Genomic DNA, 24,371 nt, shown 5'->3' on the forward strand with positions numbered 1-24,371 from the left:
GGCTGTTTATTTGTAAACTGGAAAATTGTCTGGATATGCTTTCTACTTTCTGTAGTGCTAAGCTATCAAGTAACTCTGGCACTGAAACCTGATAGCTCAAATTCAGGCAAAATTGCCCTGATAGTGTTTCCTGATATTTGAAAGTCTAGAGACCTAGTGTGGGAAGGTGAAAACTATCTTGGTGTTGTGGTGATGTGAGACTTGAAAACTTTTGCTTTTTCTTCTGAGCAGCTTAGTTGTTCTCAAGCGTTTTAAACCTATGCTGGTTTGAGTGTACTTCCCTTAACCAAAGGGAAAAGAATACAGTCAAGCAGTGCTATCTTAAAATATTTGAACAAGTAAGCGTGGAAGGATGTGAGGTGCCTAAAGCAAATTAGACCTTCTTCTAGTGGAGATGCATATCTAGAAGCTGTTTGTATACAGACAGTAAAATTGCACATCTCTAAATGTGATTTAAGTATAATTAAAGCAATGCTGGTTGTCATCAGTTGTCATTGGGAGGAATCATTGCTAAGAATCTCTTCAAGAAATAGTAGATTCAATTGCACAAAGACAACCTAAATATAATTAGAAATTGGTTACTTGGGCGTAACTACACAGAAAAATGCACAACAAGTCTTTGAGCATTATGAAAAGTGATATGGTTTGGTTTTTTGACAAAATCTGTAGTTCTGCAAGTCCTGTGGATGCATCAGCATTGTGCTTTTCTTGAATGTTCCTGCTTGATACGTTGACTTCAGGCCACTTTTGTTACTGAAACAACAACAAAAAAGTTTTTGCAGATCCAATTTCCAAAAACTTTGAGCAAGAAGTGCTTCAAACCCTTTTAATTGCTTTAAGCAAGTGACTTAAGTGCTTTGCAACTTTATGAAAACAGGCTTTTGTTTATAAACTAAGCTACTACATCTTCTATAGTAGATCTTCAGAATTCTCTCCCCTTCTTTAAAGAGGCAAGAATTAGATAACTGGTAACTGGCTAGTGGAAACTATTTTACTGTTGTCTGTAGTGGTGGAAGTGAACTAAGTGATAATGTTTGAGGGATGCAATTGAAATTATTGAAAGACTCAGAAAAATAAAGCTTTATAGCGTTACCCAGAACACAAGTTGATAACTGTAGTTTCAGTTCCTCTCTGCTCTTATTGCTTACGGAAGAGGACTAACCTAACTTACTAACAAATCCCAAATGTGTGTAAAATATGATGCAAATGTTAATTCTGATGTCAATGCATGTTTCTTCTTTTGTGCATATTAAGTGAAAGTTATGCATAGTTGTTTATTGTGCTTTTATAATGGAATTTATTCTCTAGAATAAATGAGTGTTACTGGGCAGCAGACAGTTTCTGAATTCTAATAAATACAAGGAGAACATACTATATTGACTCTGTTCTCTCCTTTGAGCTGATTTGTGTATTTGTTTTTCTGCAGTTCCTAAAGCTCCAGTGATTGATTTGGCAGCGTGTCTAGTCATTGATAACTGTATAACGGTATCATGGAGAATGCCTGAAGAAGACAGCAGAGTTGATCACTTTGTACTGGAATATAGGAAAACCAACTTTGATGGGCTTGCTCGAGTGAAAGATGAACAGTCTTGGGAACTGATAGACTATATTAAAGCTACTGAATATACATTATCAGGTAGAGGCTGTTTATGCTTAAACCCCAAGAATATTGATGTAACTCTTGCGTTGAAACTTTGCAGAATATCCATTTTTATGTACGTAATGAAGCTTCATTTGTTTCATGTTGGTCTTGGATGCTCTGAACAGTAACAGCTCTTTCTCATATTGGAGTATGAGGTTTTACAAAAACTCACCTTTCACATTAAGTTCATGATACATAAAATTTGTTTTTTGCAAATTGAAATAAATGGAATACTGCAATATGGAGTATATCTTAGTCTTGTAAAGTTGTCAGTGGTTAATCTCAATTCAGTTTTCTGAACATCTACTTTTTTTAGGTCTAAAGTTTGATACAAAATATATGAATGTTAGAGTGCGAGCTTGCAACAAAGCTGTGGCAGGGGAATACTCAGATCCTGTGACTCTGGAAACTAAAGGTAAAATTTGAAAGACTTTAACTTTGTCTTATGTCATAAGAAGCATAGAGTGGCCTGGGTTGGAAGGGACCTTAAAACCGACTCAGTTCCAACTTCCCCCACCGGACACCCCCACCCAGGGATTGCTCCCCCACTAGCTCAGGCTGCCCAGGGCCCCCTCCAGCCTGGCCTTGAACACCTCCAGGGATGGGGCACCTACAGCTTCTCTGGGCAGCCCATGCCAGTGCCTCGCCATCCTCCTGGTAAATAATTTCTTTGTCAGCATCTAACCTAAATCTTCCCTCTTTTAGTTTAAAGCCATTCCCCCTTGTCATGCCACAGTTTGCCTGTGAGAAAGTCAATCTCCTTCCTGTTTATAAGCTCCCATTAAGTTCTGCAAAGAGATCTCCCTGGAACCTTCTCCAAATTGAAAAAGCCCAGCTCACACAGGGGAGCTGTCTTAGCAGGAGCAGTGCTCCTGCCCTCTGATAGTCTTTATGGATATTTTAACTTTGTAGCTCTAGATTCTAATCATGGTCATTATTCAAAAAATAAGCAGCTCCAAACTGAGGTAATCTGAGGCTAGTGGATCCTTTACAGTGTTTTCCAGTAAACTAGAGGAATAATTCCACGGAAGTGACGTTTTGTAACAGAACGCAATTCTTAACTGTTCTGGCGGAAATGATGATCCTGGTACTCTAACTAGAGCAAATTCTGTACTACAAAGGGCAAAATAGCTGATACGAACTAGACAATTAGAATATAAATCATGTTACTTCTAAGCAGTAAAGAAAAACAGAGTTATATGCAAGTTGATTGAAGCAGTGTGCATTCTGATAACTTTTTAATAACTATTTTAATACTTGTAAGCAATGGTCATCGTAGTGTGTTCATATATTTAATTGCTTTAGTCACTTACATTCCTTAATCCAGTACCAGAAACATAATTCTGGTTTTTATTTTTTTGGGCAGTTACTAGACTGTCCATGGTGTTTTTGTACCTTAACGCTGTGTCTAATTTACTTTCTTCAGTAATCAGCTCATAAAACTCAATATCTGCATCCACATGCTTCATGGCTTTTTTTAAGATGCGTGTGCTGTTGAGCTTCAAACTCATAAAATCTCAAGAATACCTTCAGCATCAGACTATAATAGCTACATTAGGACAATATTAGGACACTCTCAGAATAGTTTATAAGTATCTCTAGGGGACTTAGCATGCTGTATTCATTTTCTTTTCTTGGATGAAGAAGTTGACTGCAGCAAATACCAGGTCTCTTCTAGTTTCATGCATCCTCTATTGTTTTTGTATCTGTAATAGACTTTGCTGTTCAACTCTTACGTTTTATCCTGTCAATTTTGTATTCTGCACATTTGTAGTCCTTATTAATCACAAATTCCTTGTTGGAGAATCAGTGCTGTAGTGCATGGAGAATGAGAATGGCTTTTATAATCATAACTGTAAGAATCTAAGTGGGCTGTAACTAGCAGAAAGCGCTAGTTGAATTTAATTGGTAACACTGCAGCATTACAAAGATGAAAAAATACTTTATATAACCTGTACACTGAAGGTAGATAATTGTTCTGTAAGGTGCTTCTTACCTTGATAGCAAGCATCAGACTAATAAGGTGATGCTTCATTTAAGTAAAATAATAATCTGTTATGACTTCTCTGCTACTTCCATCATTTTTTGACTCTCCACCAGAGGGAGGGAATGCTATCTCACTTCACTGCTTCACATTTTGTCTTGACCAGCATTTGTGTTCAATTTGGACAATACTTCATCTCATCTCAACTTAAAAGTTGAAGATTCCTATGTTGAATGGGAACCTACTGGAGGTAAAGGCCAAGAAAAAGTAAAAGGGAAAGAAAATAAAGGCAGGTAAGAGCTCTGTATAAATATGGATTGTCTGAAATGCCTTACCTTGCAATTAAAAGGGGAGGGCAGGGAGAAATTAAATGGTAAAATGGAAATTGATGGTACAACAGCGGGACACCAAAGGAATTTTCACTCAGAAGTCTTTCTCTGCAAGAAATGTTCATTCTTTATTTCTCCTCCCCTTAACAGATATAGAGGCTATTTATGGAATCAGTCATAAATGTCTAAAACATTATGTTGGATGTAAGTCTCTACCAAATACATTTGCTGAGGTGTCAGTCAAAGTTCTAAAATAAGATGAGGTAAATGTCAGGAAGTAACTGTTATTCAGCTTTAAAATTGTGTCCAGTAGTTCTGCAGATCAGTACTGATAAATGAACAGGTTTTCTACTATAAAAATAATTAAGGAAAGAACTGGCTGCGCTGTCCTTTTGGGAAGGCTAAAGTTAAGAATGAAATTGGTACTATAAATTATGTTTGAATTTATCTCATAACTCTTACTGGTGAGGGAAAGGTACCAATAAAAGAAACCGGATAGTGGAAGATAATAGAACATATCTTTTGTAAAATGCCCTGGCCTCCTGGTGCTTGTCTTGCTGATACATCCATGGATGTGGTTGGCCAAATGTGCCACAAGGGCACATTGCAGACTGTTCTCCACCAAGACTCCTACCTGTTTTTTTTGCAGAATTGCTCCTCCTTCAGCAGTCCCCCAGTCTCCCCTACTGTGTGGGGTTCTTCCACTGGAAAAACCCTGCCCACAGCAGTGAGTCTAGTGGTCAGCTGATTCTCTCCACAGCTTTTAACCCGCTTGGCAGTCCATGTCTCACCACTGAAGATGTGAAGAGTGTGAGAGCAGGTCAATAGACTTGCTAAAATAAAGGTGTCTGTGGTTTCCATTACTTTTCCCTTTGCCCACAGAGCTGATTAATTTTTCCTCAAAGACAGTTGATTTTCACCTGGAACTTGAAAGTATAAAGAACACTGCTTGAAATAATACATGAGTAAATATGTTCCCTATGGGCATGTACTGCCAGAATTATGGTAACTTAGCGCTATTTTTAAAATGTGGATAGTTTATTGTAATAATGGAACAGTTGTTTAATGAATGCTTCTGTCTGACAGTGGCCAGAATACTGTGTTGAAGAGCAGTAAAAGGTGATAATATACCTCATTCTTAGGACTTATCTAACATCTAGTTTTGCTGAGAGTCTGCTAAATCCCTTTGCTTGATGTAGTGAGCGATCTAATAGCCTTTATCAGTAACAGCATGTATGTGCTTTTTAAAATTCTTAAGAATTTGACTGTGTATTCACAGATTTTGTATGTTTTCTATTGACTCTAATCCTATAAATATCTCCTGGTGGGCAGGATGTGTGATCTGCAGAAGAATTGTGCACTCTAGAGTTCATACAGAGATCCCTGTCATTTACAGATTTATCTGTACATAACAGGTATATATCTGTAACATACATTCTTAAACTTCTGGCCCATGATAACTTAAGATTTTCTTCCAAATGCACTTATTTTAAAATTCTCAGAAATGAACAATAACTTAATGTTTTTAGTTCTTATTTTCAAATCCAGCTACTTTTTGCTTCTGAATTTGTATATGGTCCTCTTTGAGAGGAAAAACTTGTGTTTTCATGCCTTCCAAGATGACAGTTTAACCTGATGGTATGTGTAATATATGTAAGTTTAATGACAATTCTACCTACTGAATCAACTTTTCAAATGAGAAAGAATCGTTTTTACTATGTAAAGGCAGTCAAAATATAACCTTACTCCTTGTATAACTATGTTTTCTGTGAAAAGTTTTGTTACAACTTTCTACTAGAACTTCTGTTTGAGAAGTTACTACTTTTTTGCTCTCTTGTACTTTTTCACTGGCTTAGTAGTTGTGGGATCAAAGCAAATGACCAGGTTCTTAATACCTATGAGAAATTACTCATCTCCATGCTATCCATCAGGAGGATACGTGTTTTTGTTTAGCATTAGCAGTACTGAAAAATTGATGTAGGTGAAACAAGCTCTCGAAGCTGTGTGCTGCCTCTAGTTCTACAACAGGAAGCTGTCTGTTCCTGCTGAACTAGGTTTTAAGCCAGCTTTGGGGATTGACTTCTTGCTCTACAAACCTTGTGAGTCTTTTTCTTTTTTTCGTAGTTGTCAGTAAAGGGCTCCCCTTGTTCTTGCTTTTGATTTGGTAGGATATGATCATGTTCAGCTGTATCTCAGGCTCACCTTTCCCTGCAGGAGATTTAGGATCTTTGGTTCATTCAGGAGGCTTTTCTTCCCTGCGGTGCAAAATTAGTCTGTATCAGAGGGAAGAAAATTTGAAGCTAGCTCCATGGTTGGTGAAAAAGGCTATGGCAGATAAACATCTTTTAAGGGCTGGAAAGACGGTGATGGACATAAGGTGCTTAATGATCTGTAACATATCTATAAGACTGTATTAATGTCTTGGGCCAGACTGGAAGGAGCTTTGAGCAACCTGATATAGAGAAGGCATCCTTGCCTATAATGGAAATGGAACTACGTTGTCTTAAAGGTCCCTTTCAACCCAAGCCATTCTGTGATACCTTCTGATATCTGTCCTTCGTCTTCTCCAAAAGAGAATGAATGTTGCTCAAATTATATTTTCTTTGGTGAAAAAAGATAAAACTTAAGCTAACTGCTGTACTATGGACAACAATCATAGTCATAAGACTAGAATATTTTGTTATTGAAGAGTGGAAGAAATACATCAGTTACTCTTTTAGCTAATAAAATCTGTGCTGCATTAGAAAGAAGGCACCAAACTGACTTACTGCTATAAAATTTCCTACCTTTCCATTTCTGAAGGGAGAGGTAAACACTTAAAAAAAACAAAAACAAAAAAAAACAAACCCTGTTTTTCGAACTTTCATGCTAAATATGAAATGCCATTGTCTGCTCTGCTAAAGGCTGTTAGATCTGAGTTGAGAAAGCCCATGCAGGTGGCCATTTAAAGAAGATTTGAAAGAAATTATACTGAAGACCTTTTAATGTATTCCTGACTTCGACAAAATTCTAGCAAAGTACTTGCTTTTTTTCTTACAGTTATTCTCTAAGTGGCCACACGTGCTTTCAGCATAACTCAGTTATACCTAATCTTATAGAAAAATTTCAGCAGCTTTTGTTGGATATGCAAATGAATGGTCTCTATCTAAAGCAGGATGGATTCTGCAGTGTGTTTCCCCCTGAAATTATGCTTTAATTCTTGGCTTTGTGTTGTTCTGTTTTTTTTATGCTACTGCTTGTTTCTTTTTCCTTTGGTAAGTAAACTATGAGTTTTCATGTTAATAACACTGAAAAGCTTTTGATGTAGTTTAGTCTATTGCATGATACACACTTAACCAGTTCATGTAGCTCTTGCAAGCAATTTAGAAGGTTGGCTAGCTTCTGATAGCTATTGCTTAATTTATATGCTAAGTTGTGATGCTAAAGATAATAATCAGTTTGAGAGCAGTGACTTCTTGAAGGCTTCCTTAATTCCTGTGATGGTTCAGTAGCACTCAGCTTTTGACTGCCACATGACTTTATTTTAATTGTGGTACTAGGCAAAAGGGGCTTTTCTGACCCTTTATGAAATGGTGTTTGAGAACTGTTCCAGAAAGTCAAAATCAGTGTGGAATGCATCAGAACAGTAACAACCTCAACTTTGCTGTACTTGTCCTAGATACTTAAATAATTATTAGCTTTACCAAACTGAAGCTGAAGTAAAAAAAAAAAAAAGTTAAAGGGAAAACATCCTTTTTTTTTTTTGCATATAAGCTCATGTATGCTAGACTATGGGGGTTTTACATTTGAAAATCTCCCTGAAATATGTCAGAAGTATCTTGCTTTCCATACTGTTTGTCGGTGAAGTTAAAGCTGTAAACTTCACAGCTGCTTCTGAGAAGTTAAAAAAAAAAATTCCTACTAATTGCTTTAAAAATAATAACCAAACACGATTTTCTGACTACCGAGGTTTAATGTTCAATGTCATTTGCTAATAGCTTTCATATTGTTTAATGATTAAATTTTTAGGAACTATATTTTGAAGGGATAACAAAGGTAAAGGAAAATGTTTGGAAATGTTAGGAAACCTCATTGGGTTAAAAATTATTCTCTAATGTAACTGATTGCTCACTTGTATGTTCTCCAGTGCAAAGTTTTCTACATTTATTTTGTTACTACTTCCTGAGGGAGATCTTCTAATCATACTTATCAAAAGCAAAGCCTTTCTTGGTTAGGATTAGTCTCTTTAAATTTTATAAAGATTCCTTTGGAGTTGCTTTGTGCATCTCAGCACAATGTGTTACGGCACAATTTAGTTTTGTGTGGTCTTTAAAAGACTTGGTAACCAAATAACGTCCCCATTGTTCAATATACTTTTTTGATATTTAACTTTTTTGTGGAGAGCTATGGTACATTAAACTCAGGAAGTCTTGCTTCATCACTTTTAATAAATTCTGCTTAGATTTGATATTCCTGGCTTTTATATCATCTTAAGTGTGTAATTTTTGGAATTACAGTCATCATTTTATTCCTTTTGTAGTTCTTCACTGAGTTGCACTTTGTCTTGGGATTTCTTTCATAGTTTATCCAAGTAATATGTATAGTGGAAAAACTTGCCTTTAAGATAAAACTGATGTTATTTTCTCAGTTCACTGATACTGAAATTTAGGTATCTTTGCATTGAATATCAGTAGTGCATTCACACTCAACTGTTGTAGCTGATTTACAGGGTTTATTAGAAATCTTATGCAGAAAAGCAAGCTGTCCAAGGTTCTGAGTATTCCATGCAAAATACTGGTTTATGTAGGTTTGTGTGCCACACATCTGCTTTTCTTCCATCTGTTTCCTTTTTCTGAACTTGTTACACCTTGATTTTTTTTTCCCATGTTGTCATGTCTTTCCGTTTTTGTGCATGTGTACTAGCTGACTATTAGAGATGTGTTGCTAGTGGCTGACCTTGACTCTGCCATTTCAGTAGCTTGTGGATGTTTATTGCAACATAATTGGCTCTTGCTTGGGAAAACTTGTTTTGATGTGCATTGCTGTAGTAGTGTGCAAATCTTGAACGATTCTTTTCTTAGAAGTGGTGCATCTCCAAAGAGGACATCTATTGGTGGAAAGGCCACAGTGAAGGGCAGTAGAGACCGTTTTGCCGGTGAATCGTACACTGTGTTAGGTAAAGTGAACTTTTTTTTACAACTTTGAAGTCAGATTAGATAAGAATCAGAGGATAAATCTGAGTTCACCCAAGGCTGTGTACTTGATGCTGTCCCACGCAGAGATAGTCTTGCCTATACGGCACCAGAATTTTGAGCTATAGCAAGTGACTTCAGGTCTTTTGAAGTCCTCTGTTACAAAGCTCTTAGTGACTGGCATTCACAGCTTTTCAACATGAGTTGATGTTAAATGTATCTTGTCTCTGTGGATATAAGTCTCCTTTTTCTACTTTATGATTATATGTTTTATCTACTTGTACAACAATTTTTTTGTTACTTGTACTTCAAATTTTTCTAAGTCTTTACTGTAAAGAAGCTAAAATAGAGCAAACCTAACTGATTGAAAACCAAGCCTGTAAGGAAGCAAACACTGTAAGATACAAATATAGCAACTAAATGTATTTTTTGATAGGAAACAATGCTATTGAGAGCGGGCAGCACTATTGGGAAGTGAGAGCACAGAAGGACTGCAAATCCTACAGTGTGGGTGTGGCATATAAAACCCTGGGGAAATACGATCAGCTGGGAAAGACTAACATAAGCTGGTGCATCCACGTCAACAACTGGCTGCAAAACACGTTTGCAGCGAAACATAATAATAAGACCAAGACACTGGATATACCTGTTCCAGACAGATTAGGAGTATACTGCAACTTTGATGGAGGTAAACTACAATTCTATTAAATTGAGCTAAAAAGCATATTTGAATATTGGTGTCTAGCTGAAGCAATACAAGGCAGAGAAGAACATTAGCGATGCCTCTGATTGACAGAGTCTCTGACAAAAAGAGACAGAGCTGTTCATGTAATAATGCTTATGTCAAATGACCTAAGTTCATCTGTGTGACAAAGCTGCTAACTGAAAAATTTTCAGACATGTAGAATAAATTCATTTTGTTCCGGGGAAATTATTCCAGGTGTTTCTCTGGAAAAGTACCAAACTTACAGAAAGTTAGACAGGAGCAGGATCTAAACATATATTTCAGCTTGCTTTCTGCCTCTTTCAGGTCAGCTCACATTTTACAATGCGATCTCAAAGGTGCCGCTATATACCTTCAGAATAAAGTTTACACAGCCATTGTTGCCAGCCTTCATGGTCAGTATCCAAAATTTTGCTTCATTTCTAACTCTGAGTTCACTTTGCTGAAGACTAATAATTGTGCTTTAAATAGGAAATGTGGATTCCTGCTTTTGGTGAATACTTCTTAAAAAACATGTTCCCTTCTTTATTTCACATGGCGCTTATATAATACCCTGACACTTCACTGGGGAGAACTCTTGATATAGATGTCTCAACTGTGATAAGACATTTCATCTTTATAAAAATCTTTAGAAATTCATTCTGTGTTCTGTTAGCTGATGATCCTGCTACAATAATTGATCCAAACTGATGCAGGCAAAAGCCCAAAATGTAAAAGCAGCCAGAGCAAGTATCATGAGACAAAACCAGATTAAGTGCATCCCTCTGAGATAAAACATTCTAGCTTTCAAATGTTTAAAAGCAGTGGGATTTTCTTGCTAGTCGTTTCACTGGTCTGCTTGCCTTTTTTTCTGCCTATAAACTAATCAATGAAAACTTGCTGTAATTCTGAAAATTCAAATCTGCAAAAATGCAGGAGAAGAGGATGTTATTCTGTACTTGTTTTTCCTTAAAGCACTTCTGACAAGTGGAGTTGGGGGCCTCAGCTGCATTATAAGCTGCCTACCAAGCGTGTCATGTTTTGGGAGCTGGATATAGGCCTGGGAAAGCTTAGGCATTGGAGGAGTTTGTCACTTGAGTTCATAGTAACAACTCAGCTGCCTGGACACTGATCTTCAGCCTCTTGTAATCCAGCCCACAGAGAATACAGGACTGTAGTTCTAACATGTAATTAGGCCAATTAATAAGGATTGCCCAGGCAATCTTATGTCTCATCATACTTTACTGTCAGTCAAACCATTACAAGTTAATTATACATTCCTGCAGCTGACTCACAGATCAGTTCTTAAGGCACACAAGGAAGCATTTGCTCATACAACTCAGCCTTTAGTCTGCATCTCATTCAGAGTTTAACATTTAGTGGCTGCAGTCTCTCTCTTATAGACACTATTTGTGTCTTGTTAAAGTAAAAAAGACAATCTACTTAATTACAGCTGTTGTATTTAAATTTATTTGTGAAATTGGGGATATATTCTTTAATGTCATTCAGTTGTAGAATAGGTGTCCCTTACAGTGGCAGCCCTGAAGCTCCTCAAAACTTTTTTTTTTTGCATTGAACTATGTCAGTATTTGCATTCACATAGTTCTGTCATGTCACACTGAAACAAAGTACTGCTTTCAGACACTGCAGAACTGTTGCATATTGGTTGTAATTGCCATTAAGTACTTGCTGTTAGCATATCAGTCTTGAATATAGGATTCTTTTTCAGTTATAAACTTAATCTGAAAGCATAGAATGTGTAGCATCTCAGATGTTATGGTGTAATTCTGGGGCCCTGGGCAACCTGATCTAGTGGGTGGCAACCCTGTCCATGGCAGGGGGTTGGAAATAGATGAGCTTTAAGGTTCTTACCAACCTGAGCTATTCTATGATTATTCAGAATTGGCTTCTGATTAGAGTGTTTGAGTGCTATGACTAGAGAGAAAGAGAGAAGACAAATGCAGCTGTGGGTTGTTTTGTGTTAGTTTCACTATGGGAGGGGAGAAGAGAAATATAACTACTTCATAATGTTCAGATTATTCATTAATAATTTTTTCCCTTTCTCCTTCAGATCTGGTGTGGTGGTCTTGCAGTAAGTACGGGTTTGCAGGTGCCAAGTGCAGTGAAAACTCTCCAGAAAAATGAAAACGGATTGAGTGGGTCAACTGGTAGTCTAAACAATATTGCCCAGTAATGTCTGTTGAACACTTCTATTGTTGAATGTTTTTTCAGTGCAGCTGCAATGCACAAAAACTTGAGAATTTATTTGAAAAGTAGGTGGTAAAATGAAGAGCTGTAGCTATGTACTTTTTCTATTACCGTACTTAAGCATTTTGTTACGGACTTGAATATTAATTTTGTTACAAATATTTTTCTATGAAGAATATAACAAATAGTATTCTCTTAGCTCTCCTAGGAAGAATTATTTGACTATGTATTAATACTACTGGTCTTCCCTTACAAACATGAGATAACAAGTGAGCATTTCAAAAGAATATCATCTATTTCATGTAAGAGATTGTAGGGTAGATATGAAGAAATAGTAATAGCTATCTGTCCTTTTTTCTGATTTAAAAAAAAAGATATCAAAAATTAACATCTAATCTGCTTTTGGATTGGTAATCATACATTTTCTTTCACAAATCACATAAAATGATGGGTTTTCTTTCTCAATTTTTACCTGGAAGTTTAATAGTAGTCAAATGATTTATTAGTGGGAGAGCCTTAAAAATAAAAAGCAACAAAAAATAGCAGCAACAAAAAAGGCATGTTATATTCTTTGTGGAAAGTGTTAACATTTCAATGAGAATTATTTGTATATCGTTGACTGTTTAAAAAAAAAAAACTGCTTACTCTAATCAAGTCCAAGAGCTTAGAAATAAAATTCAGATATATATATTAGGGCTGCTCTGGAAGTAATGCCTCCCTATTTATTATGTTGGCCCACAGTGTCAGAGGAGGTAGTATGATAGTAGAGGTTAAACTTGGGAAGGAATAACCACATGCATCAGTACAGACTAGGGGCTGACCTGCTGGAAAGGAGAAAGGAGCTCTGCAGAGAAGGCCCTGGGTGTCCTGGTGGACAACAGGTTGGCCATGAGCTAGCGGTGTGCCTTTGTGGCCAAGAAGGCCCACAGTATCCTGGGCCACAGTAAAAAGAGTGTGGTCATCAAGTCAAGAGAGGTGATTCTCCCCCTCTACTCTTCCCTGCTGAGGCCATGTCTGGAGTAGTGTCCAGTTCTGGGCTCCCCAGTACTAGAAAGAAGGGGAAGCTACTGGAGAGAGTCCAGCAGAGGGCTGCAGAGATTATTAAGGGCCTGGAGCATGTCCTTTGAGAGAAAAGGCTGAGAGACTTGGGACTGCTTAGCCTGGTGAAGGCTGAGAGAGAGGATTTTGTCAACACGTACAAATACCTAAAGGATGGGAATCAAGAGGATGGGCCCCAGCTCTTTTTGGTGGTGCCCAGCAACAGGATGAGGGGCGACAGGCACAAACTGGAACAAAGGAAGCTCAGCCTGAACATGAGGAAAAACTTCTTGACTTTGGGGCTGGCAGAGCACTGGAACAAGCTGCCTGGAGAGGTTGTGGAGTCTCCTCTGGGGATTCTCAAAACCTACTTGGATGCTTTCTTGTGCAACCTGTTGTAGAGAACCTGCTTTTTCAGGAGGTTGGACTAGATGATCTCCAGAGGTCCCTTCCAACCCCTGTGATTATGTGACATAATCCTTAAACAAACAGCATCTGAAGCTATCACATAGACAGTTGTTACTATCCAAATCTTAAGTATTTCTTCCTTATTTCTTTAGTTTTTACTGCAGTGAACACCCGAATAGGGACTCAACTGCAAAGATGTCGTTGTCATGTGAGATCTGCATGCCTGGACCCTGGTGGTGTTTAGAGAAAGATGATTGTGGTGGGTGCTTCTTATGAGGCTTGTTTTTTAGACTGTGGTTAACAGACATTTAAATAGCCAAGTGCCTGTTCACACTACCCACTCATCAGCTTGGTTTTGGTTGTCCAGCTACAGTTTCTGTTTAAATTTACCTTAGCATAAATACTAATTTTTCTTTCCAGAGGAGAAAGTGTGTAATGAGAAGTAACCATGAGTAATCTCCAACTCAATAGCATTGCAGAAGGAGGTGATGTTCCCCTCTGCTCTGCCCTTGTGAGGCCCCGTCTGAAGTACTGATTTTGGGCTCGGGTCACCTGGCAGAAGAAAGACATGGAGCCCTTGGAGCAAGTCCAGAGGAGGTCAGGAAGTTTTATCAAAAGGATGGAGCACCTCTCCTATGAAGAAACTCTGAGGGAGCAGGGCTTCTTCAGACTAGAGAAGAGAAGGCTCTGGGGAGACATCATTGCAGCCTTCCCATAGTTGAAATACTTACAAGCAGGAGAGAGACCAGTTTTTTATGTGGTCTCCAAGTGATGGGACAAGGGGGAATGGTTTTAAACTAAAAGAAGGGAGATTTAGCTTAGATGTCAGGGAAATTCTTTACTCGGAGGGTGGTGAGGCCCTAGCACAGGCTGCCCAGAGAAGCTGTGGGTGTCCCATCCCTGAAGGTGCTCAAAGCCTTGGTTGGATGGTGCCCTGGGCAGCCTCATCTGCTGGGTGGCAGCCCCCTGCAGGGGCTTGAAACTGAGTGGGCTTTAAGGTCCCTTTTGACCCCAACTAGGATTCTATGATTTTAATTATGAAATTGTTTCAGAACGTTGTAGTGAAACCTGTAAGGTAAACTTGATTACACATGAAGTGTTAAAATGGATGAGGGCTTCTCAGAAAGTAATGCCTCCTATTTTATTATGTTGACCCATGGTGACAGAGGCAGATGTTGGTGGTATGGCAGTAGAGACTGAATCTTCCAGACAATATTTTGTTGCCGTGTGCTAGATGGCAGCAGAGGGACAGTTTGACAGAATGGCATATGACATGGAAGTGGGAGTGAAGCAAAGGTGTGGCACTGAATTCCTCTTTGCAGAAACAGTGGCACCCACTGACATTCATTGACTCCTGCTGTATGTTTATGGAGACCAAACAGTGGATGTGAGTATTGTGAGGCGGTGGGTGGTGTGTTTCAGCAGTGGCGATAGTGGGTCACTTCCACTGGAGCAGATTTTTACAAGCCTGCATGCTGCGCTCTTGCTCACAGCTAGCAAAAATGTATAGCTAATGGTGATTATATTAAAAAAGTGTTTTGTAGCTGAGAATGAGCTCTATCAAATAGTGTTATCTTTGTATCTGTTGTAGTTTCCATGGAAATAAGAGGCATTACTTTCAGAGCAACCTGTGTAGTTCTTTAATGCTTAGTTTGAAGGAAGCTTGAAGTGTTTCATACTGTGACTTTTGACTTTCAAGTTTCAGTCTAACCAATGTCCTGAATTAACTTGTGACTTTGTACTCTTGAAAGATAAATTTGTTACAATAGTTTGCACAGATGTCAGATCTTTGCTGCTAACAGCTAGTTCCATTGTAGTTGTTTTAGTAAATGGGGATATAAAGAATTGCCTTAAGCACTTTAGATTTTTTTAGACTCTTTTTTGAGCTAGTGTCTGTTTTGACTTGAGTACCAATATATTAGTGATTCAGTTGATGCACTGTTTGTACAAAGTATATTAATGATATTTGTTAAGAATTTGCTATGCGGGTGAAGAGAGATGCATGCAGCCTTTGGAGTTTCTTTTTCCCAGAGGAAGCTTCAGGAGTTGGAGAGGTGGTTCTTTGGTGGGATTATCTTTTGTCCACCAGCTGTATTACTGCGTTGACTTTGGTACTGAGCCTCCCTGCTCTGCAGCCAGAGTCTGTTCGGTGGCAAGTCAGGAGACATCTTCTAAATGACCAAAATGAGATTTTACTACTACATAGTTAACCAGTTACTGGTAATCTTTCAGAATTGAGATAACTTCAGCATAACTTGTAAGGAACTGCAGGTTTCCCTTGAATGAATATAGCGGACGGTTATCTTCATTTCTGTGAAAAGTTGCATGAACTTAGGAATTTCTGATCGCAGAAAGGACGATGTAAAAGCATTCAGGTGATAGGTGTTCCTTTAAATACCAAATAGAGAAGGCAGAGGGGGACTTGTCTTTTCCTCATTGCTTTTTCTCCTCAAAGAACGGCTTGAAGCTATTACAGAAATCCCCTTCGCTGCTTCTCCTATCCAGACAGAGGACGCAGGCGTTCCCCGCAGGGCACAGCCCGAGCTCGGTCACACTTCGCCCCCAGGAGCCGGGCCGGGCCGCTCCGTCGGACCTCATCTGATCTGCCATCACGCTTCGTCCCATCCCTGGGCAGCCGCCCGCTGAAGGCAGGGCGCCTTCTGCTGTCTCTCACGTGTGTGTGTTGCGTTTTGTATTACTAAATAAAGCTGAGAGCTGATGCGTACACCTCTCCCTATAGCACGCTGCCTTCGTTGCTGCGCCGGGGCGGAGAGAATCGGCGGGAGGCGCGAGGAAGGCGGGCGCGGCGCGGCGCTACGCCTCAGCGCCGGGGCGGGCGCGCATGCGCGCAGCGGGCGGCACGGGGCGGGCGGCGGCGGCGGCGCAGGTAAGGGCGGCCCTTCCGTGCCGCGAGGGGCCCGGCGCGGCGGCAGGGAGCCGGGGCGGTCCGCCGTCCGCCTCAGTGCTGCTGCCGCGGCCCGAGTGGCGCTGGCGGGCCGTGCGGCGCCTCCCGCCCCGCGTTTTCCCGCAGGCCGGCGGCGGGGCGTTGCGCAGCGGGGAAGATGAGAGGCGCGGCGCTGCTGTGGGGTGGCGTTGGCACGCGGCCCCGGGACTGATGCGGAAGGTCAATAAGAACGTGGTGCTGGCTGTGCTGAGCCTGACCAGCCTGGTGTTCCTCCTCTTCCAACTGTACTACTACAAGTTCTACCTGTCGCAGAAGGTAAAACAACGCGCCCGCCTTTGGCTGCTTTCCCGCAGTCCGTGATCGTGAACGAGGCTGTGGGTGGTAGCTCCTTATCGTCTCTGAAGGCTGAAAGCTGAGCCGCTAACTGCCGTGACTTCGTGAAGTACACGTAGTCTTGCAACGTGAAGGCTTGCATCTGGGAAGAGTAGAGCGTTGTCCTGCTGCTTTGCCCCCCGTGGTGCTTGCCTGACGGTGCCCGTGTTTGTCACCCCGCTGTTTTACACTGGCTGAGGTCGGCTCACAAGGCTGAGGCCTGATCCTGCAATCCTCACGAGTCCCCGCGCCTTGTGTTGGCCTTCTAAATATACTGTGCCAGAGCAGTGAGTTTCGATTTCTATTCCAGTACTGTAGTTAGGTGACTGTAGGCATAACCACCTGTATAATTTTAGTAAGTGCTAACTAGATAAATGTCCCTAAAATATTGTTAAGAAGTCATTAGCAGATATTCAGCTGATATTTATTTGTTTATTTTCCCTCACTTCTTTGTTTTTGATAGAATGGAGCAGTTTTTTCAAAAGCCAGAGGAAGCCAGTCTGGCCAAGACAGCACTAGATGGGTATGTACATCACTGACTGGTTGCTTTCCATATTTCAGGGAACTCGCACAAAATTGCGCACGCAAAGTCCAGTTCTCTTGCCTCTTCGCTGTTTTACTTCCTTCACTGAGTGAGGTGGTTACATGTTTCAGAACTGTTTAAGGTACAGTCGAGACGAGGTTACAGGTTAGCCGCTTCTGCCTGTGCTGTCCCTTGCAGTGCTATGCTCTTTGAAGCAAATCTCCTTTTTTCTGACAGAAGTTTTGAGCTAGGCTTTCATGTGCTTTCAGACAGAGTATTGAAGAGGTTGGCTTTTTGACTTGTAGCTTGTTTGACAGTATCATGGTAAAAGGGTCAGCTGCAGGTCAGAGGGTAGGACTTCTTTGCTTGCTGCACTTGCTTAACCTATGCTGCTTAGCATAATGTTACCTTGTTATGCTGGATCATAACGCTCTTCACAAGCAGCAAAATCATACATTTCAGCATCCACCAGTTGCTGTATTCCAGTATTCAGGACAAGTGTTATGAGTGCCCTTATATAGTCAAAATTGGATGCTTTTGTTGTGTTTTACCTAAGATTTACAGGATTTGTTGCAACTAGAACACCGTCTTGGTCCTGGGAAATCAAAAACTCAGTTGAATACAAATTTGTACATGGTATACCTAAGTGCAGATACTTGTAGTTAGCATTAATTTACAGAAGTCTTTCACTGACAGATCTCCTCCTGCAAGAACAGCACAGGTGATTAAGGAGAAGGCGTGCTGGGATCTGACTACCCTTTGCTTTGGATGCAATATGATAATGCTGCTAGTTAGCAAAATAGCCATTTAAGTGCCTTGTTTCTGCTGAGCAGAAGGAATGGTGTTCTTGTTAAGAACTGTGCTTGGAAGTAATCCAAACCAGCTGTTCTGTGGACTGCTTGCTGGCACTAAGACTCTCACTGTTCTTGGAGTTGGCATCCTATTTGGAACCACTAAAGTGGCGTTAGGTGATAAAGTCACAGCTGAGCTTCCAGTCTGCCATTCTGTAGGCAGAATTCTCATTAGTTCTCACTTGATCTTACAGGGTTATTAGTGACTGAGCAGAATGATCCATGGTCCCATTTTTTTTCTTTACAGTTCCTTCCTTTTGAGTCCCTGCATAATGAGTCCAAACTACTCTATGTGAATGAGTTTCTGCTAGATACCGTGATCATCTCTTCCTACTGATTAAGTTTCAGTTAAAAACACCTGTTTCCCTGGAGGAGTAACAAGAAAAAAAACGTAGATATCTTTGCACGGATTTGTTTCCTGTTCATCAATCTGATCTACTTGTTGTTATTATAGAAATAATGCTAGCACATTACTTACCTTTTGGCTCTGGTGAAATCACTAAGGGGGTGGTCTTGCCTCTGCTTGTAGGGCGCATATAGTGTGCTGCTCTCTCATTTATATCTGTTGATCCATATTCTGCCTTCAGTCATGTTTTTCTACCTCTCTGAAGCCAGAATCCTGTACCAGAATTGGAAGATGGCGTGTGAAATCTGGTTGGATGGACTCAGCAGTTTGACTGTAAGAATATTAGAGCTTGAGTTGGAAGACCAGGGTCAGTTTGCCAGACTAGTAGCTTGGACAGCAGGCTGTTGTTTTCCCTTATCATGCTTCTTCTAGAAACCTTCACATATAACAGACGTAAAGCCTAACAATGCTGTTATAATCATTTTTTTTCCCCTGATTTGAACTGTATTTTCCATCATGAAATTCTTGTGATTAAACAGCTCAGCTACAATTTTAATAGCAGTTGCAGCTGTGATTGCTGTAAATTGTCCATGTGCCATGGACATTTAAATGTTCTTGATCAAAATTCTCCTGAGTCAAGTCAGTAAATCCTCTCACCAAGCACAGGGCCTTCTTAGTACATCTTTTACCTCTTTAGGCAATGTGGCCATGGTTAAATGGCCTGGGTACTGCCTACCTTCTCAGCAAATCACTCTGTGTGCATTAGGCATCGTGCATAGTTACTGTTACTGGTAGACAGTGGATAGCATGATGCCTCTTTCTTAGCAGTGGTGCAAAATGACAGTGGAATGTCAACACTGTTTTAAAATTTTTCTATTTCTCACAATTCCTAATAGTGTTAAAGTAAATCATGGCTGATTTTGTCTCTTGGGAAAAGCCGTGGAAGAAAGGGTTGCATTTCCTAATATTGTTTTTTTTATTGGAGTAAGTTTATTCTCTCGCATTTGTCTCATCAGCAGACTAAGCTAAGACTTTCACTTTTTTTTTTGGAAAGCCAATGTTTGATCTGTAGTTGTATACAATGATTTAAGCTTTCAGGATTCATGCAAGTCTTGATTTCTTTATTACTTGCTATATGCTAGAGCCCTTCGTCTTTTTGGTTTAGAGTGACTGCATCATGCAATCAGTGTTCACATAAAACTTTACTGTTTGAGAGCATTCAATGAAGGATTAGTACAATACTAGTGAACTGAAAATGTGGTTATCTGAGTCTTTTTAATGATTCAGTAAGGACTGTAAAGTTTCCTTCTTTCTCCCATTTGCCATTCTGTTTTATGGTTGCTGGGTGGTTGCCTTTTTTTTCCAGCAGGCCTAGCCTCCCTCTTTCCAGCAGAGGTCTCTGTTGAACGTAAGGTGGTGTAAAGCATAAACTCAATTGAAAAATGTTGAGATATGAGAGGTCTGTCTTGTCTCCATGAAGAATCTGCCAGAGCCAGTTTATTGCACGTAAAGTCCAGGCAATCTGTGGGAATCTGCTTTTCAATATTTACCATATGATTGCTCTGTTAGATTAACAGAAGTGGGTGCAAGTCCAGCACTTTCTGCAGAGTTGAGCCAACCAGATCTGGTTGCTTCAGCCTTTTGCCATCTAAGCTGTCAATAGCTCTAAGGACAGAGGTATCTCAGCCTTTCTGGGCCTTTGATCCAGTCTCTGATCATATACTGGGAAAAAATTCTGCTAATATCCGATTGCAATTTCCTGTTTTCTAACTAGTACCAGGTGCCTCTCAACCTGTCAGAGTGCACCTCTGAGAAGAACTTGGTTCCATCCTCTCTGTACCTCCTAGTTATGCCACTAAAGACAGAACTAGATCTCCAGATTGTGTTTTCCTAATTCTGCATGAACCCAACTGTCTTTAGCACACTGTAGACTGCCCTTGTTTTCCACGAGGACACTTTGATGTTTTTCTGAAGTTTGTCATCTTCAGTTGCCCCAGCCTTTCCTGTTGTGTGGGGCTCACCCATCCCAGATACCAGGCCCTGCCTTTGCCTAGATTGTCCTTGTTGCGCTTCCTGTCACCATCGGTGTGAGTTTCTGGACCCTTTCTTGGCCTCTGTGAACAGCAGTCCTGCCCTCCAGCATACTTAATGATCTTCCAGTTCATTGTAGCATACCAGGCTGCTGAGAATGCACTCCTTGCTGTTGTAGGGATTATTAATAAACTTACAAAACAGTGTTAAGTAGGATTGAGCCCTGGTGAGATGCCAATAGTAACTAGTGGTTGGTAGAACATTGTGCAGCGGATCCCGAGGTCTGTGCCTCCTGGTCAGCTGGTTCTCCATGCAGATTCTGGTGCACTTATCCAGTCCATATCTCACAACTTGAGGTTCAGGGATACTGTGTGGGAGTACGTCAATAGACTTGCTAAAATCACGGTGTGGACAGTGTCCATTGCTCTCCCCTTGCTCACAGAGCTAATTATTTCTTCCAAGGCAGTGAGGTCATTAGGTGCAGTTTGCACTTGGCTGACTTTCCCTGTCACATTTTTCCGACTTGTTTGCTTGCATGTGACGTTACAGGGGCTTTTGCTCCAGGAACTTTTGGGGAATTAAGATTAAGCTCATCAGAGTTCCTCAGGTCCTCCTTTCTGAGACTGGCGTGGAGTTTGCTTTCTAGACCTGAAATGTAACAGAGCAGCTTCAGAATGACATCAGCCAGTTCTCTCAGCACCCATATGTGCATTCCATCTACTTCTGTAATCTCTTAAATTATTTAAGCACTTTGCAACTTGATCTAGAACTGGAAAGAATCTAGAGCTTAATTTAGAGGTTACTCTAGATTACTGCATTCTGAAGTGCTTTAACTTCTGGAAATTTCTAAGTGAATATGGAAGATTCTTCCTCTGCCGTTAGGGATATGGAGTGCTTGAGAGCAGGCTGCTCTTCTGAAAGAAGAAATTTCAATTTCTGCAATTGTTTATGGAAGTAAAAGTCACACTCAGGACATGTGTGGGGAGATAAGATTTCCTTCTCTCGGTTGGTCAAGAGTTAATGTATTGACTTGTGTACACTTACAGGTGATGTTTCTAACTTCAGTTTTCTCCTCTGTCAAACAGCATGTGGTTAGGAAGTTCCTAGGCTTAATAGCCAGTCACAACATACCAGTGTATTTGATTGATCCTTTGATTCTGGGACTTGTTGATAAAGACATTGAACAGATCAGAAGTTCTTCTGATGGCCCTAGTCCAGAATGCAAGTACTTCTGTGCTCCAGGAGACTTCACTACATTCGCGCTACTGGACAAAGCGTGGAAACATGAAGTAAGCTTCCTTCCTTCATTTCACATAGTGTATTTTAAGGCATTTAACTGTTCTAGGGTTCTGTGTCGTACTGCTTCCATGTGTGAAATAAGGACACAGAATTTGTTGTAAAACTTGTAAGAGTGTTGGTAGAAGAAACTGTTTTGAAGTAAAAGGTATTCAGGCACTAGCCTGTGTGGTTTTAGAAGCACATGAGGAGTTGAAAGAGAACAGTAACCCTGACTCTGAAGGAAGTCACATAATTGATTTGAAAACAGGTATTGAGAGTCCTTCCTAATAACAAAAGGTTCTTGAGAAGCTGTCTGCAGTATTCAGAAGCAACTGAAGTAAGGTGCCATCCCCAAAAAGGAAAAAGATTGATATTTTAAAATGGAAAGGGAAATCTTTAAGCCTGTTATGTAGGTAGAGTCTTATTAAATGTTGAATCTGGGTATCTGTTGAGAAAATGCAAGTGTTGATGTGACAGGGCTGGAAAGATTATCATAATCTGCTTGTTTACATTTCTTTCAGTACATCTGTGTACTTGCACCTTTTTGTTTTGTCACTTAGTATAGTAGCACCTGGTGCTTTTCTTCAGTAGTCTGAGATTTTTAAGTGGATGTGTTTAAAAATGGAGATGTAGTAGGGGATGAAGGACAAAATTAAATCCAAGATAATTTCTTCAACTGTGGCATCTGGAAATACATAAGGGATTAAATTATACGAACTAGAGATGCCAGAGATAAACAGCTTTTTTCTTTTCCTTTTTTCATTCACATCCCTGCCCACATCCCCGTCAAGAAATATTAAAATGATCTGTAGCTATTTTACTGAAGCAGTCCTAACCATGTGAAGAGTGGTGGAGCTCTGGAGTTGATCAGACAATTGTTTTAGCCATAGCAGTTAAGAAATTAAAGGAACTGAGAATGAGATTGTGTGGCAGAACACTAATAGAACTCCATCTCCCCATTCCTTTGTAGCTTATTGTTACTATCTGTACCATCCAGAGGAGTAACTGAAAGGGTCGTCAGATGCTGATGAGTTCTTACCAGGCAGAATTTCATCCTTTTTTTTTTAATGAAAATAGGGAAATCAGTGGCTTAACAGTAATATATTTAAAAATTTGAAATCTGTTGATAGCTGCCTGTGCACACAAATACTTTTATTAGAGTAATGAAAATAGCTTTTAATTATGGTGAAGATCTTGGATTACACTTCATATTATTTGTGTAGAGTTTCAGCAAAGAGTAATTTTACTGATGCTACAAAATGTACAATGTAGGGGCTGAGAAAAGCCTTACAGCATTTAATTTGTTGTTTTAATCTTTAAGGTGTAACAAATTGTTGAGTAGCTGATGCTTAAACCTGCTTAGAAAATGAAAATTGGGAATAATGTCAGTTAATAACTTTAGCATTCAGTTTTGGTTTCTCCTTCTCTTTAGCTTCTCTCTCTCTTTCTGTCTTTCCCTCTCCTATTTTTAGGTGGGACTTTTTAGAACTGCTGAGAAGATGGGATTCCAATGGTTAAAGGTTCTCAATAAGGACCCCCGCTTGGATGGGATGGATGACCTGTCTGGGACTGAGATTCCCTTGCACTACATTTTTAAGCTAGCATCTCATGCCATTCACCTGGTGGTGTTCTATGAGAGGAGCGGTAATTTCCTCTGGCATGGCCCCCTACGGCTCAAGCAACATATGGACAGAAAATTTGTGCCTTTCCGGAAACTCCACTTTGGCCGCTACCCTGGAGCATATGAAAAGTGAGTTCACAACAAAGGAGGCAAAAGGCTATAGCGTTGTTTCCAAAACAATTTATTTCTCTTGTATATCAAGTTGCTCTTTTCTGTCAATTGTAAAATGTAACTTGTGAATGTTTTAGCTCTCCGAGTGCCTGTCAGATAAATTTATGAAGGTAAATCCAATTCTCGATATTGGAAACAAGAGTTTTTCATCATTTATAAATGAGAATTGAGAGAGGTGAAGTTGAAGTGGCAGGAGATGTAGTAATAGCTGATACATATTTAGTGTTCTTCCTGCAATCATATATATCCAAAAGTTTAATACAGATATTGAAGGTAGTTGAAAATGACAGGCAACGCAAATCTGCTTAGTAATAATGACCATTGTTAAAGAATGTGAATAAAGAGACATTTGTATCATACAGACAAATAACTTTTTAACCCACATTCATGAAGTGCTGCTTCGACTCCCTATTTGCATAAATGTTTGAATTGGTGGTATTATTTGTCCCTAGTCTTATGCTTGAACTTTGTATTGCACTGGTAAAGTTACTGTAAATGTCTACCTTTTGCTACAGCACTTTCAATAGCAATGTTTCAGAAAATACAGATGACGGCAAATCTTGTCACTGTTTTCAAAGCCAAGCGTATACCAGTATGCTTTGAGAGCAGTATTATTGTATGGCATGTGTTTATGTCATACTAAAACAGCCAGACGTTTCACGGGTCGAAATAAATCTATTTATGTTTTTTTCTTTAAAGCTGAGACTACTTTTTCCTCCATTTAAAACATGGAAGCTGTATGGACTGTGTTCCTAAACATTTTAAAATGGCTATGTGAACTGTTAAATAT

The 24,371-nt window shown here is 39.8% G+C and overlaps 2 protein-coding genes across 7 annotated transcripts in view; both read left to right on the forward strand.

Annotated features, from left to right (window-relative positions):
* The window catches only part of FSD1L (fibronectin type III and SPRY domain containing 1 like), a 28,910-nt gene extending 16,171 nt beyond the window's left edge, over positions 1-12,739 (forward strand). The window contains exons 7-14 of one of the 5 annotated variants that reach the window (XM_021380740.1): positions 1,427-1,636; positions 1,959-2,057; positions 3,793-3,919; positions 5,042-5,074; positions 9,016-9,110; positions 9,563-9,814; positions 10,157-10,245; positions 11,901-12,739. In XM_021380740.1, the coding sequence (XP_021236415.1) occupies positions 1,427-1,636; positions 1,959-2,057; positions 3,793-3,919; positions 5,042-5,074; positions 9,016-9,110; positions 9,563-9,814; positions 10,157-10,245; positions 11,901-12,023 (1,028 nt within the window). In that variant the 3' untranslated portion in view covers positions 12,024-12,739. Of the gene's footprint in view, positions 1-1,426; positions 1,637-1,958; positions 2,058-3,792; positions 3,920-5,041; positions 5,075-8,985; positions 9,111-9,562; positions 9,815-10,156; positions 10,246-11,900 lie in introns of all 5 variants that reach the window. The other 4 variants (XM_021380741.1, XM_021380744.1, XM_021380742.1 and 1 more) reach the window with 4 other exon arrangements.
* Positions 16,329-24,371, forward strand: part of FKTN (fukutin) — a 35,100-nt gene continuing 27,057 nt past the window's right edge. For both annotated transcript variants that reach the window (XM_021380392.1, XM_021380391.1), the window contains exons 1-5: positions 16,329-16,370; positions 16,515-16,703; positions 17,224-17,283; positions 21,597-21,800; positions 23,262-23,539. In XM_021380392.1, coding sequence (XP_021236067.1) covers positions 16,599-16,703; positions 17,224-17,283; positions 21,597-21,800; positions 23,262-23,539 — 647 coding nt within the window. In that variant the 5' untranslated portion in view covers positions 16,329-16,370; positions 16,515-16,598. The remainder of the gene's footprint in view (positions 16,371-16,514; positions 16,704-17,223; positions 17,284-21,596; positions 21,801-23,261; positions 23,540-24,371) is intronic.

This window comes from Numida meleagris, chromosome Z (genome assembly GCF_002078875.1).
Source record: "Numida meleagris isolate 19003 breed g44 Domestic line chromosome Z, NumMel1.0, whole genome shotgun sequence".
In the NCBI taxonomy this organism is placed as follows: Eukaryota; Metazoa; Chordata; class Aves; order Galliformes; family Numididae; genus Numida; species Numida meleagris.